General features: G+C 47.9%; 2 protein-coding genes across 2 annotated transcripts in view; one reads left to right on the top strand and one right to left on the bottom strand.

Moving 5' to 3' along the window:
- LOC130298019 (oocyte zinc finger protein XlCOF7.1-like) overlaps window positions 1-4,264 on the bottom strand; it is a 64,183-nt gene extending 59,919 nt beyond the window's left edge. The window contains exons 1-4 of the mRNA XM_056550902.1: window positions 4,186-4,264; window positions 2,813-2,960; window positions 2,283-2,462; window positions 494-782 (exon numbers count right to left, since the gene is read on the bottom strand). Of these exons, the coding sequence (XP_056406877.1) occupies window positions 494-782; window positions 2,283-2,462; window positions 2,813-2,890 (547 nt within the window). The 5' untranslated portion in view covers window positions 2,891-2,960; window positions 4,186-4,264. The remainder of the gene's footprint in view (window positions 1-493; window positions 783-2,282; window positions 2,463-2,812; window positions 2,961-4,185) is intronic.
- Window positions 4,265-4,272: 8 nt separating this feature from the next.
- LOC130298018 (oocyte zinc finger protein XlCOF7.1-like) overlaps window positions 4,273-15,926 on the top strand; it is a 41,723-nt gene continuing 30,069 nt past the window's right edge. The window contains exons 1-5 of the mRNA XM_056550901.1: window positions 4,273-4,692; window positions 6,020-6,167; window positions 6,962-7,141; window positions 9,072-9,198; window positions 9,282-9,854. Coding sequence (XP_056406876.1) covers window positions 6,090-6,167; window positions 6,962-7,141; window positions 9,072-9,198; window positions 9,282-9,854 — 958 coding nt within the window. The 5' untranslated portion in view covers window positions 4,273-4,692; window positions 6,020-6,089. The remainder of the gene's footprint in view (window positions 4,693-6,019; window positions 6,168-6,961; window positions 7,142-9,071; window positions 9,199-9,281; window positions 9,855-15,926) is intronic.

Genomic DNA, 15,926 nt, shown 5'->3' with positions numbered 1-15,926 from the left:
TACTCCGGTGGAACCACAAATTATTTTTTTTTAGATCACCGGGTCCCCAAAAGGTCAACAGGTTTCTAAATTACTTTATATTTAAAAATCTTAATCTTTCCAGAACTAATAAGCTGCTGTATGCTCCAGAGGAAGATGTGTAGTTCTTTCCAGTCTGAACACAGTGCTCTCTGCTGCCACCTCTGTCCAGGTCAGGAACTGTCCAAAGTAGGAGAAACTCCTTATAGCAAACCTCTCCTGCTCTGACCAGCTCTGACAGAAAGAACTACACAACTTTCTCTGCAGGATACCACAGCTGATAAGTACTAGAAGGATTGATATTTTTAAATAAAAGTCATTTACAATTCTGAATAATGTTCTAGCACCAGCTGATTAAAAAAAACATTGTTTTCTATCGGAGTGCCCCTTTAAAAAAAATGTCATAAAGAGTTATTATAATCGGTGACTGAGCAGAATCTGTGACTGTACTTTACATTTAGTGGTTACTACTCACCTGTGCAGGTACCTGTAGGAATGTCCTCCTTATACTGCTCATCACTGCTCACATCTGTCTCTTCTTCTTCCTTTATGTCTGTAGTATTATGATATATCAGATCTTTCCCTGTGGGAATGTCCTCCTTATACTGCTCATCACCTCTCACATCTGTCTCTTCTTCTTCTTTTACTATTATGTTTAAAGCATTAATATAGTTCAGATCTTTTCCTGTAGGAATGTACTCTTTATACTGCTCATCACCGCTCACATCTGTCTCTGGAGCTTTAATATTGTTCAGATCTTCACCCTGATTCACAAGATGAGGAAGAAATATTGTATACTGTATAATGTCCCAGCATTCCCAGCAGTGTCACCTCTCCAGTCATCACCAGACCCCTCCATTACTGTATAATGTACCAGCAGTGTCACCTCTCCAGTCATCACCAGACTCCTCCATTACTGTATAATGTCCCAGCAGTGTCACCTCTCCAGTCATCACCAGACCCCTCCATTACTGTATAATGTCCCAGCATTCCCAGCAGTGTCACCTCTCCAATCATCACCAGACCCCTCCATTACTGTATAATGTCCCAGCATTGTCACCTCTCCAATCATCACTAGACCCCTCCATTACTGTATAATGTCCCAGCAGTGTCACCTCTCCAGTCATCACCAGACCCCTCCATTACTGTATAATGTCCCAGCAGTGTCACCTCTCCAGTCATCACCAGACCCCTCCATTACTGTATAATGTCCCAGCAGTGTCACCTCTCCAGTCATCACCAGACCCCTCCATTACTGTATAATGTCCCAGCAGTGTCACCTCTCCAGTCATCACCAGACCCCTCCATTACTGTATAATGTCCCAGCAGTGTCACCTCTCCAGTCATCACCAGACCCCTCCATTACTGTATAATGTCCCAGCAGTGTCACCTCTCCAGTCCTCACCAGACCCCTCCATTACTGTATAATGTCCCAGCAGTGTCACCTCTCCAGTCATCACCAGACCCCTCCATTACTGTATAATGTCCCAGCAGGGTCACCTCTCCAGTAATCACCAGACCCCTCCATTACTGTATAATGTCCCAGCAGGGTCACCTCTCCAGTCATCACCAGACCCCTCCATTACTGTATAATGTCCCAGCAGTGTCACCTCTCCAGTCATCACCAGACCCCTCCATTACTGTATAATGTCCCAGCAGTGTCACCTCTCCAGTCATCACCAGACCCCTCCATTACTGTATAATGTCCCAGCAGTGTCACCTCTCCAGTCACCAGATCCCTCCATTACTGTATAATGTCCCAGCAGTGTCACCTCTCCAGTCACCAGATCCCTCCATTACTGTATAATGTCCCAGCAGTGTCACCTCTCCAGTCATCACCAGACCCCTCCATTACTGTATAATGTCCCAGCAGGGTCACCTCTCCAGTCATCACCAGACCCCTCCATTACTGTATAATGTCCCAGCAGTGTCACCTCTCCAGTCATCACCAGACCCCTCCATTACTGTATAATGTCCCAGCAGTGTCACCTCTCCAGTCATCACCAGACCCCTCCATTACTGTATAATGTCCCAGCAGGGTCACCTCTCCAGTAATCACCAGACCCCTCCATTACTGTATAATGTCCCAGCAGTGTCACCTCTCCAGTCATCACCAGACCCCTCCATTACTGTATAATGTCCCAGCAGGGTCACCTCTCCAGTCATCACCAGACCCCTCCATTACTGTATAATGTCCCAGCAGTGTCACCTCTCCAGTCATCACCAGACCCCTCCATTACTGTATAATGTCCCAGCAGGGTCACCTCTCCAGTCAGCAGCTCCATCATCTTGTTGATGAGTTCTAGGATCTTCTGTTCATCCATTTCCTCATGTATCAGGGAGTGAGGTGGGGGCCCCGGGATTGGGCTCAGGGTTCTTCCCCATCCTTCACACACAGGGGCCCGACAGCGCCCACTAGAGGACTTCTTCACTACTGTGTAATCCTGTGTATGGAGAGACACATTAATATCACTACATACACTCCCAGAATCCCTCACCTCTCCAGTCATATCCATCTGTTATTACATAGATAAGAATGAGGTCATGTGACATCACTCCCAGAATCCCCCACCTCTCCAGTCATATCCATCTGTTATTCCATAGATAAGAATGAGGTCATGTGACATCACTCCCAGAATCCCTCACCTCTCCAGTCATATCCATCTGTTATTCCATAGATAAGAATGAGGTCATGTGACATCACTCCCAGAATCCCTCACCTCTCCAGTCATATCCATCTGTTATTACATAGATAAAAATGAGGTCATGTGACATCACTCCCAGAATCCCTCACCTCTCCAGTAAGCCGGAAGAGTATCTGTAGGGTGAGGTTTATGATCCTGTCGGCCATCTTGTTTCTGTCTCTCTCCATGGTTGATGGGTCATCCAGGAGAATTCTCTTATATAGAAGATATCAGCAGAGGATCCTGGATTGGAGAAACCTGAAGGGAAGAAGAGGAGACGATGATAAACCGCACCAGATTCTATGGAGAAATAAAATCCATTTCCTGGAGATAATCTGGGGAAACATCTGAGGAGACATTATAGTCACAATGATTTCGGATGAGTTCTCCTCTATGATGACGTCCTCGGAAATTTACCAGAAAATCTTTCAGAATCAAATACAGAAGAACAAACACCGAGAACACGAAAAGAAAGACAAGAAGGTAAACGTAAAGAAAAGAGAAGGAAAAGGGAGGATAGAGGGTGAAGGGAAACAAGGGGGGGGGGAGCATAAGGCGGGAATGGACGACCAATCACATGACCCAGCAATATAGCAGAGAACACGCTGGAGGACACAACAGGACGGCGACTCCACAGGATCCTGGAATCACATCCACGGGGGCCACGTCTGGTAGAATCTATCATGAGACTCATGGATGGCGACTAATCTATCACCTTGGACACCAGAGCCGGAGGAGATGGGAAGATTTATAGGATGTGGGAGATGAAGGGTTAATGTATCATTTTACTATATTTTACTATTTACTCTTGATGTCACAGCCAAACACCCTCATGATGTCACAGCCACACCCCCTCGTGATGTCACAGCCACACCCCCTCATGAGGCCACAGCCACACCCCCTCATGATGTCACAGCCCCACCCCCTCCTTTCATGTCTATGGGAGGGGGGGTGTCGGCAGAGCCTGGATCCACAGAGGAGTCGGCCCAGTTCTCCATAAACCTCCTTCTACAAGATGGCGGCGGCCGGGGAGACATGTGGACACCGCGGGGAGAGAACCAGAAGGAGAAGAAGAACCTGACATATTAGAGGTAAAGACATAACAGGAATAGGGCCACAAGGACAGGAGGGCGGGGCTTCTAGCTGGGGGCCAACTGGGCGGAGATATAGGAAATGAGTAAAGATGGCGGAATAACACAAACAGCAGCAGAAACAAGACAATATATTAACCCTTCTCTCACCAGGAGCAAAGATAAAATAATATTATAGTAAAAAACACAAAAATACATAAAAATAATCCCCAAAGGAGAAATCACAGGATGAGGGGATCGGCCTCTATATAGGGGAGGGGGTGCGATTAACCCTTGTAAGGTTTTATTGTCAGTACAATGCATGGGTCATACCAGTGTGCGGGGGGAGGAATATACCATCTGTGCTGCTGGGGGGACGTAAGAGAATCCTGACAGGGAGAGAACACACATACCTGTATCTGTAGAGGAGCCGTGTACTTACAGGACCTGCGATGATGTCACCGTCATGTGATCAGTCACATGGAGGAGGAGGAGTCACATGATCAGGGGCTGCTGCTCTAGGCTCATCTGCTCAGTGTCTGCAGGACTCTGCTGTCACATGACCATCATCACAGGTCCTTTACCCACAATCTCTTCTATCCTGCACTGCTGAGCTCCGCCCACTCCTGTCACATGATCCTTCCCACAGGTCCTTTAGCCACAGTCACTTCTATACTGCTAAACTTTGCCTCCAAATGTACTGGTCACATGATTGTGACATCATCACAGGTCCTACACCTCCAGCATGTAGCAGATACAGAGCAGGTCCTGGTGGGGCAGTCACTGCTGTTGTGTTGTGTGTGGAGATCTCTCAGAGCAGCAGCCCCTGATCATGTGACTCCTCCTCCTCCATGTGACTGATCACATGACAGTGACATCATCGCAGGTCCTGTGAGCACACGGCTCCTCTACAGATACAGGTATGTGTGTGCGGTCACCATCAGATCAGGATTATTGGGGATGTTTATTATTAACCCTTAAGAACACGATGTATATTTACATTCTGTGCCCCATATGGGACTTTGAGGTGAGCTCAGGAGCTATAAGTAGCCAGGACTCACCACTAATGACGCTCATCATCATTAACCCTTTAGATTCCATGATCAAAGTCGATTGCAGGATCTAAAATTATTAAAATGCAGTTGTTGGGGGGCGGAGTCTAGATCAGCTGAGATGACGGCCGGAGGGCCCCTTACCGTGCTCTGTGCTCAGATCGGTGCTCTAAGTATACAGACACCTCCACAGCCTGTATAAGCCGAGCACCGATAACACTGATCACTATGGCAGAGCGTTATTCAGGGTTTGTATTAGAAGCCCCTCCCCTAATAAGTTTATATCCCATTTTTGTAATAAAATAATGTAGGTGGGCGTGGCTTAGACATGGCGCTGTGCGGTTGTTTTTCTAGGGAGCGCCGTGCCGACCAGCGGTTGTTTGCCTGATTTCCTGCCTATACTGCCCCCCAGGGGATGTCTGGATGGTGAAGGTATCAGGTCACTTACCCGCCCATCCTGTCACCTGATCAGTCTCTTTTCTCCGGGTATCAGCCACTTCTTCCATACAGGACTATGTAAGCATCAGGTTTTTAAGTTTCTCCCGCACCCTTATTATTACTTAAGACAGTGTTTCCAAACCAGCGTGCCTCCAGCTGTTGTAAAACTACAACTCCCAGCATGCCCTGACAGCCAAATGCTGTAACAGCTGGAGGCACCCTGCTTGGGAAACACTGACTCCGGTGTTGGCCCAGACCCTGCGTGTGTAACGGTATATGATGCTCGGCCTCTGCTGCAGGTAATAGCAGGTTCTTCCGGGGGGACATATCACAATTCACATAAAATCCTGATGTAATTGTGATGTATATTGTGCCCCCTAGTGGACACATTTCACTATTCTTCATTGGACAATGTCATATTGAATCCCTCTATTCTTCTCCCTGCTCTGATGAAGACGTTCTGAATACACCGCAGCCTCAGAGATTAGGAGAAATGGATTCACAACGTCTTCAGCAGAGCAGGGAGAGCGACCTCAGAAGACCTGGAGGACCAGAGCGCCACCACTGGACGGGAGAGGGGAGTGCGCTCTAGTCTCTTATTTTACAGCCCTCGGACAATGGATTTTGTTTTATAGAGAAATCTGAAAACTCCCATAATGTCTCCTCAGATGTTTCCCCAGATTATCTCCAGGAAATGGATTTTATTTCTCCATAGAATCTGGTGCGGTTTATCATCGTCTCCTCTTCTTCCCTTCAGGTTTCTCCAATCCAGGATCCTCTGCTGATATCTTCTATGAAAGAGAATTCTCCTGGATGACCTATCAACCATGGAGAGAGACAGGAACAAGATGGCCGACAGGATCATAAACCTCACCCTACAGATACTCTTCCGGCTTACTGGAGAGGTGAGGGATTCTGGGAGTGATGTCACATGACCTCATTCTTATCTATGTAATAACAGATGGATATGACTGGAGAGGTGAGGGATTCTGGGAGTGATGTCACGTGACCTCATTCTTATCTATGGAATAGCAGATGGATATGGCTGGAGAGGTGAGGGATTCTGGGAGTGATGTCACATGACCTCATTCTTATCTATGTAATAACAGATGGATATGACTGGAGAGGTGAGGGATTCTGGGAGTGATGTCACATGACCTCATTCTTATCTATGTAATAACAGATGGATATGGCTGGAGAGGTGAGGGATTCTGGGAGTGGTGTCACATGACCTCATTCTTATCTATGTAATAACAGATGGATATGACTGGAGAGGTGAGGGATTCTGGGAGTGATGTCACATGACCTCATTCTTATCTATGTAATAACAGATGGATATGACTGGAGAGGTTAGGGATTCTGGGAGTGATGTCACATGACCTCATTCTTATCTATGTAATAACAGATAGATATGACTGGAGAGGTGAGGAATTCTGGGAGTGATGTCACATGACCTCATTCTAATCTATGTAATAACAGATGGATATGACTGGAGAGGTGAGGGATTCTGGGAGTGGTGTCACATGACCTCATTCTAATCTATGTAATAACAGATGGATATGACTGGAGAGGTGAGGGATTCTGGGAGTGGTGTCACATGACCTCATTCTTATCTATGTAATAACAGATGGATATGACTGGAGAGGTGAGGGATTCTGGGAATGTATGTAGTGATATTAATGTGTCTCTCCATACACAGGATTACACAGTAGAGAAGAAGTCTGCTAGTGGGCGCTGTCAGGCCCCTGTGTGTGAAGGATGGGGAAGAACCCTGAGCCCAATCCCGGGGCCCCCACCTCACTCCCTGATACATGAGGAAATGGATGAAAAGAAGATCCGAGAACTCATCAACAAGATGATGGAGATGCTGACTGGAGAGGTGACCCTGCTGGGACATTATACAGTAATGAAGGGGTCTGGTGATGACTGGAGAGGTGACACTACTGGTAATGCTGGGACATTATACAGTAATGGAGGGGTCTGGTGATGACTGGAGAGGTGACACTGCTGGGAATGCTGGGACATTATACAGTAATGGAGGGTCTGGTGATGACTAGAGAGGTGACACTGCTGGGACATTATACAGTAATGGAGGGATCTGGTGATGACTGGAGAGGTGACACTGCTGGGACATTATACAGTAATGGAGGGGTCTGGTGATGACTGGAGAGGTGACACTGCTGGGACATCATACAGTAATGGAGGGATCTGGTGATGACTGGAGAGGTGACACTGCTGGGACATTATACAGTAATGGAGGGGTCTGGTGATGACTGGAGAGGTGACACTGCTGGGACATTATACAGTAATGGAGGGGTCTGGTGATGACTGGAGAGGTGACACTGCTGGGACATTATACAGTAATGGAGGGGTCTGGTGATGACTGGAGAGGTGTCACTGCTGGGACATTATACAGTAATGGAGGGGTCTGGTGATGACTGGAGAGGTGTCACTGCTGGGACATTATACAGTAATGGAGGGATCTGGTGATGACTGGAGAGGTGACACTGCTGGGAATGCTGGGACATTATACAGTAATGGAGGGGTCTGGTGATGACTGGAGAGGTGTCACTGCTGGGACATTATACAGTAATGGAGGGGTCTGGTGATGACTGGAGAGGTGACACTGCTGGGACATTATACAGTAATGGAGGGGTCTGGTGATGACTGGAGAGGTGACATTGCTGGGACATTATACAGTAAGGGAGGGGTCTGGTGATGACTGGAGAGGTGTCACTGCTGGGACATTATACAGTAAGGGAGGGGTCTGGTGATGACTGGAGAGGTGACACTGCTGGGACATTATACAGTAATGGAGGGGTCTGGTGATGACTGGAGAGGTGACACTGCTGGGACATTATACAGTAATGGAGGGGTCTGGTGATGACTGGAGAGGTGACCCTGCTGGGACATTATACAGTAATGGAGGGGTCTGGTGATGACTGGAGAGGTGACACTGCTGGGACATTATACAGTAATGGAGGGGTCTGGTGATGACTGGAGAGGTGACCCTGCTGGGACATTATACAGTAATAGGGGTCTGGTGATGACTGGAGAGGTGACCCTGCTGGGACATTATACAGTAATGGAGGGGTCTGGTGATGACTGGAGAGGTGACACTGCTGGGACATTATACAGTAATGGAGGGGTCTGGTGATGACTGGAGAGGTGACACTGCTGGGACATTATACAGTAATGGAGGGGTCTGGTGATGACTGGAGAGGTGACACTGCTGGGACATTATACAGTAATGGAGGGGTCTGGTGATGACTGGAGAGGTGACACTGCTGGGACATTATACAGTAATGGAGGGGTCTGGTGATGACTGGAGAGGTGACACTGCTGGGACATTATACAGTAATGGAGGGGTCTGGTGATGACTGGAGAGGTGACACTGCTGGGAATGCTGGGACATTATACAGTAATGGAGGGGTCTGGTGATGACTGGAGAGGTGACACTGCTGGGACATTATACAGTAATGGAGGGGTCTGGTGATGACTGGAGAGGTGACACTGCTGGGACATTATACAGTAATGGAGGGGTCTGGTGATGACTGGAGAGGTGACACTGCTGGGACATTATACAGTAATGGAGGGGTCTGGTGATGACTGGAGAGGTGACACTGCTGGGACATTATACAGTAATGGAGGGGTCTGGTGATGACTGGAGAGGTGACACTGTTGGGACATTATACAGTAATGGAGGGGTCTGGTGATGACTGGAGAGGTGACACTGCTGGGAATGCTGGGACATTATACAGTAACACCACTGGAGGGGTCGGGGTGATGACTGTATCATTATGTGTCAGGTTCCTATAAGGTGTCAGGACGTGGCGGTCTATTTCTCCATGGAGGAGTGGGAGTATGTAGAAGGACACAAGGATCAGTACAAGGATCAGGTCATGATGGAGGATCAGCAGCCCCTCATATCACCAGGTAATAGACATGACTATATACACACGTCCTCTCATTATTTGTATGTAAAGAATGAATTCAGTTTCTGTATGTGTTCCCTACAGTCAGATCCAGTAAGAGAACAGCACCAGAGAGGTGTCCCCGTCTTCTTGATGAACAGAATATGGAGGGCATTACTACAGGGAAAGATCTGATCTATATTAATACTACAGACATAAAGAAAGAAGTAGAGACAGATGTGAGCGGTGATAAGCAGTATAAGGATGACATTCCTACAGGGAAAGCTCTGACCTATATTAATCCTACAGATATAAAAGAAGAAGAGACAGATGTGAGCGGTGATAAGCAGTATAAGGAGGACATTCCTACAGGGGAAGATCTCATCTCGATTAATGCTACAGACATAAGGGAAGAAGAAGAAGAGACAGATGTGAGCAGTAATGAGCAGTATAAGGAGGACATTCATACAGAGAAAGATCTGATCTATATTAATACGACAGATATAAAGGAAGAAGAGACAGATGTGAGCGGTAATGAGCAGTTTAAGGAGGACATTCCTACAGGAAAAGATCTGATCTATATTAATGCTCCAGACATAATAGTAAAAGTAGAAGAAGAGGCAGATAGGAGCAGTGATGAGCAGTATAAGGAGGACATTCCTACAGGTAACCGCCCAGGTGAGTAGTAACCACTAAACACAGAGAAGGGTCACAGATTCCATTCTGTCACCGGCTGCAATAATATTTTTCGGAAGTATTGTTGTAACTAGAATCTTTGGGACTTCCGGGCAAACAGGTGACGTCTTCCTGGAGTCGTTCTCTTCCCTTTTGTACGCTGAGCGGACTCGTTGCAGTAACTCTGCATAGATCCCATGTCTTTAATTGTCCTGGACACTTTCTTCTGCCCCAAAGACCCCGAAAAGCCTTAGTCCAGTTAGCCCAGCTATGGGTCCTACCAGGGGTCAGTCAGCGACAAAGAAGCTGCAAACTTATCCCGCACCGCTACACAAGATGCGTTGGTACCTTCCAAAGAATCCTGAGGAGAGGGGATAAGTGTCTGATTGTGGGGGTCCGACCGCCGAGACCCCCCATGATCTCCTGCCCAGCACCCCAGATCTCTCCAGGCACAGGTGACCTCCGCTCTGTGCAGGGATTACTGTCGACCGCCGCACCAAGAGATGCCTGACATGTCTCTCCATGAATCTCTATGGGAGAGACGGAGATACACTAATGGGATGCCAGGCAGGAGATCGCGGGGGTCTCAGTGGTCGGACCCCCAGTAATCAAACATATATCCACTATCCACAGGACTCGAGGCCACTGTAGGACACCCAGCAAGTTCTGTGCATGAGCCTTTTTCTGATGAATGGTATGTGCACTGGTCTTTAAAGGGGTACTCCGCCCCTAGACATCTTATCTAAAGAATAGGGGATAAGATGTCTGATCACAGGGGTCCTGCTGCTGGGAGATCTATGGAAGAGCCGGAGATACACGGCCACACCCCCTCCATTCATGTCTATGGGAGGGGGCATGACAACACGAGGGGGCGTGGCCGTGACGTCACAACCACTGCTCCAGGAATCTAGAGTTTGTTTAGAACGCAGGGTGCTGCGGGAGATCCTGGGGGGCCCAGCAGCCGGACCCCACTATCAGGCATCTTATCCCCCATCCTTTGGATAAGATGTCTAGCACCAGAGAACCCCTTTAAATCCCTTTATTCTTTCCCTCTGATACGGAAATGTTCCGGTTCGGGTCACCTGTGTGGGTCCAAATGGAGGTATAGGTGCGGCTGGCGAGTCGTGAGCGAAAATCATTAAAAATAAAGGTTCCCCTTATAACTTGTTCCCTGGAGAATTTCACTAACTTTATTAGGACATAAGTCTTTCTATTCACATTAATAGACAAAAGACACAAATGTGATACTGTCTGCCTAGACAGGATAGGGGATAGATTATAGATCACGGGGGTCCGACCCTTAGGACTCCCCGCGATCTGAATGGGGCCCTGGCAGTCTGTCGGAAGTGGCCGTTCCGACCCCCACAGGATGCTGCGGCCGACACACCCCTTCCATGTATTTCTATGGGATACTTTGAGGGGGAGTGTCGGCCGCCGCTCCATACGGGGGTTGGTTCGCTCCCTTCAAGCAGACTGCCAGGGCCCCATTCAGGAGATCGCTGGGAGTCCCAAACATCGGACCCCGTGATCTATAATGTATCCCCTATCCCACTGGTTCTTTTTTGCCTGAGTGCCCCTTAACAGCCCATTCCCAAAAAATTGTCCCCCCATATTAGAGACATTTGTAATGATTATAGTATAATTCATATACTTTCCTCTATAACAGGCCCCTGTTCCTCTCCCTATCCCCCCAGTCCCTGATTTACAGGTGACGTCTTCTCTAACCGGAGTTGTTTACTTTTCTTATGTTCACTATCTGGCCTAGACCGCCATGAAGATTTCTCCAAGACGTCTCCACAGAACCAGACAAACAAACATTTTGGCTCCTTTCTGCAGTACAATACCCACCTATTTACTAACTCCCCATGTTTATTGTCACACACAGTAATAGGACCCACTTTGTGTTCCCATAAAGTTGTTAGGTCCCCCTCTGTGCCCCCAGATATAGCTGTAGGCCCCCTCTGTGCCCCAAATATAGCTGTAGGCCCCCATACTGTCCCCATATAAAGTTGTAGGCCACCATACTGCCCCCATATATAGCTGTAGGCCCCCAAACTGCCCCCATATATAGTTGTAGGCCCCCATACTGTCCCCATATATAGTTGTAGGCCACCACACTGCCCCCATATATAGCTGTAGGCCCCCATACTGTCCCCATATATAGTTGTAGGCCACCATACTGTCCCCATATATAGCTGTAGGCCCCCATACTGCCCCCATATATAGCTGTAGGCCACCATACTGTCCCCATATATAGCTGTAGGCCCCCAAACTGCCCCAATATATAGTTGTAGGCCTCCATACTGTCCCCATATATAGTTGTAGGCCACCATACTGTCCCCATATATAGCTGTAGGCCACCATACTGTCCCCATATATAGCTGTAGGCCCCCAAACTGCCCCCATATATAGTTGTAGGCCCCCATACTGTCCCCATATATAGTTGTATGCCTCCATACTGTCCCCATATATAGTTGTAGGCCCCCATACTGTCCCCATATATAGTTGTAAGCCACCATACTGCCCCCATATATAGTTGTAGGCCCCAATACTGTCCCCATATATAGCTGTAGGCCCCCAAACTGCCCCCATATATAGTTGTAGGCCCCCCATACTGTCCCCATATATAGTTGTAAGCCACCATACTGCCCCCATATATAGTTGTAGGCCACCATACTGTCCCCATATATAGTTGTAGGCCACCATACTGCCCCCATATATAGTTGTAGGCCACCATACTGTCCCCATATATAGCTGTAGGCCCCCATACTGTCCCCATATATAGTTGTAGGCCACCATACTGCCCCCATATATAGTTGTAGGCCACCATACTGTCCCCATATATAGTTGCAGGCCCCCATACTGCCCCCATATATAGCTGTAGGCCCCCAAACTGCCCCAATATATAGTTGTAGGCCTCCATACTGTCCCCATATATAGTTGTAGGCCACCATACTGTCCCCATATATAGCTGTAGGCCACCATACTGTCCCCATATATAGCTGTAGGCCCCCAAACTGCCCCCATATATAGTTGTAGGCCTCCATACTGTCCCCATATATAGTTGTAGGTCACCATACTGTCCCCATATATAGTTGTAGGCCCCCATACTGTCCCCATATATAGTTGTAGGTCACCATACTGTCCCCATATATAGCTGTAGGCCCCCAAACTGCCCCCATATATAGTTGTAGGCCTCCATACTGTCCCCATATATAGTTGTAGGCCACCATACTGCCCCCATATATAGCTGTAGGCCCCAATACTGTCCCCATATATAGTTGTAGGCCCCCATACTGTCCCCATATATAGTTGTAAGCCACCATACTGCCCCCATATATAATTGTAGGCCCCAATACTGTCCCCATATATAGCTGTAGGCCCCCAAACTGCCCCCATATATAGTTGTAGGCCCCCCATACTGTCCCCATATATAGTTGTAAGCCACCATACTGCCCCCATATATAGTTGTAGGCCACCATACTGTCCCCATATATAGTTGTAGGCCACCATACTGTCCCCATATATAGTTGTAGGCCACCATACTGCCCCCATATATAGCTGTAGGCCCCCAAACTGTCCCCATATATAGTTGTAGGCCCCCATACTGTCCCCATATATAGCTGTAGGCCCCCAAACTGTCCCCATATATAGTTGTAGGCCCCCATACTGTCCCCATATATAGTTGTAGGCCCCCATACTGTCCCCATATATAGCTGTAGGCCACCATACTGTCCCCATATATAGTTGTAGGCCCCCATACTGTCCCCATATATAGTTGTAGGCCACCATACTGTCCCCATATATAGCTGTAGGCCACCATACTGTCCCCATATATAGTTGTAGGCCACCATACTGCCCCCATATATAGTTGTAGGCCACCATACTGCCCCCATATATAGTTGTAGGCCACCATACTGCCCCCATATATAGTTGTAGGCCCCCATACTGTCCCCATATATAGTTGTAGGCCACCATACTGTCCCCATATATAGCTGTAGGCCGCCATACTGCCCCATATATAGTTGTAGGCCTCCATACTGCCCCCATATATAGTTGTAGGCCCCCATACTGTCCCCATATATAGCTGTAGGCCACCATACTGTCCCTATATATAGTTGTAGGCCCCCATACTGTCCCCATATATAGCTGTAGGCCCCCAAACTGCCCCCATATATAGTTGTAGGCCTCCATACTGTCCCCATATATAGTTGTAGGCCACCATACTGCCCCCATATATAGTTGTAAGCCACCATACTGCCCCCATATATAATTGTAGGCCCCAATACTGTCCCCATATATAGCTGTAGGCCCCCAAGCTGCCCCCATATATAGTTGTAGGCCCCCCATACTGTCCCCATATATAGTTGTAAGCCACCATACTGCCCCCATATATAGTTGTAGGCCACCATACTGTCCCCATATATAGTTGTAGGCCACCATACTGCCCCCATATATAGCTGTAGGCCCCCAAACTGTCCCCATATATAGTTGTAGGCCCCCATACTGTCCCCATATATAGCTGTAGGCCCCCAAACTGTCCCCATATATAGTTGTAGGCCCCCATACTGTCCCCATATATAGTTGTAAGCCACCATACTGCCCCCATATATAGTTGTAGGCCCCAATACTGTCCCCATATATAGCTGTAGGCCCCCAAACTGCCCCCATATATAGTTGTAGGCCCCCCATACTGTCCCCATATATAGTTGTAAGCCACCATACTGCCCCCATATATAGTTGTAGGCCACCATACTGTCCCCATATATAGTTGTAGGCCACCATACTGCCCCCATATATAGCTGTAGGCCCCCAAACTGTCCCCATATATAGTTGTAGGCCCCCATACTGTCCCCATATATAGCTGTAGGCCCCCAAACTGTCCCCATATATAGTTGTAGGCCCCCATACTGTCCCCATATATAGTTGTAGGCCCCCATACTGTCCCCATATATAGCTGTAGGCCACCATACTGTCCCCATATATAGTTGTAGGCCCCCATACTGTCCCCATATATAGTTGTAGGCCACCATACTGTCCCCATATATAGCTGTAGGCCACCATACTGTCCCCATATATAGTTGTAGGCCACCATACTGCCCCCATATATAGTTGTAGGCCACCATACTGCCCCCATATATAGTTGTAGGCCCCCATACTGTCCCCATATATAGTTGTAGGCCACCATACTGTCCCCATATATAGCTGTAGGCCGCCATACTGCCCCATATATAGTTGTAGGCCTCCATACTGCCCCCATATATAGTTGTAGGCCCCCATACTGTCCCCATATATAGCTGTAGGCCACCATACTGTCCCTATATATAGTTGTAGGCCCCCATACTGTCCCCATATATAGTTGTAGGCCCCCATACTGTCCCCATATATAGCTGTAGGCCACCATACTGTCCCCATATATAGTTGTAGGCCCCCATACTGTCCCCATATATAGTTGTAGGCCACCATACTGTCCCCATATATAGCTGTAGGTCCCCATACTGCCCCCATATATAGTTGTAGGCCATCATACTGTCCCCATATATAGTTGTAGGCCACCATACTGTCCCCATATATAGTTGTAGGCCTCCATACTGTCCCCATATATAGCTGTAGACCCCCATACTGTCCTCATATATAGTTGTAGGCCTCCATACTGCCCCCATATATAGTTGTAGGCCACCATACTGCCCCCATATATAGTTGTAGGCCACCATACTGTCCCCATATATAGCTGTAGGCCCCCATACTGCCCCCATATATAGTTGTAGGCCACCATACTGTCCCCATATATAGTTGTAGGCCCCCATACTGTCCCCAGATATAGCTGTAGGCCCCAAACTGTCCCCATATATAGTTGTAGGCCTCCATACTGTCCCCATATATAGCTGTAGGCCTCCATACTGTCCCCATATATAGCTGTAGGCCTCCATACTGTCCCCATATATAGTTGTAGACCACGATACTGTCCCCATATATAGTTGTAGGCCACCATACTGTCCCCATATATAGTTGTAGGCCACCATACTGTCCCCATATATAGCTGTAGGCCCCCATACTGTCCCCATATATAGTTGT

This window comes from Hyla sarda, assembly GCF_029499605.1.
Source record: "Hyla sarda isolate aHylSar1 chromosome 1 unlocalized genomic scaffold, aHylSar1.hap1 SUPER_1_unloc_16, whole genome shotgun sequence".
In the NCBI taxonomy this organism is placed as follows: Eukaryota; Metazoa; Chordata; class Amphibia; order Anura; family Hylidae; genus Hyla; species Hyla sarda.
This window is presented reverse-complemented; position numbering and strand designations above follow the sequence as displayed.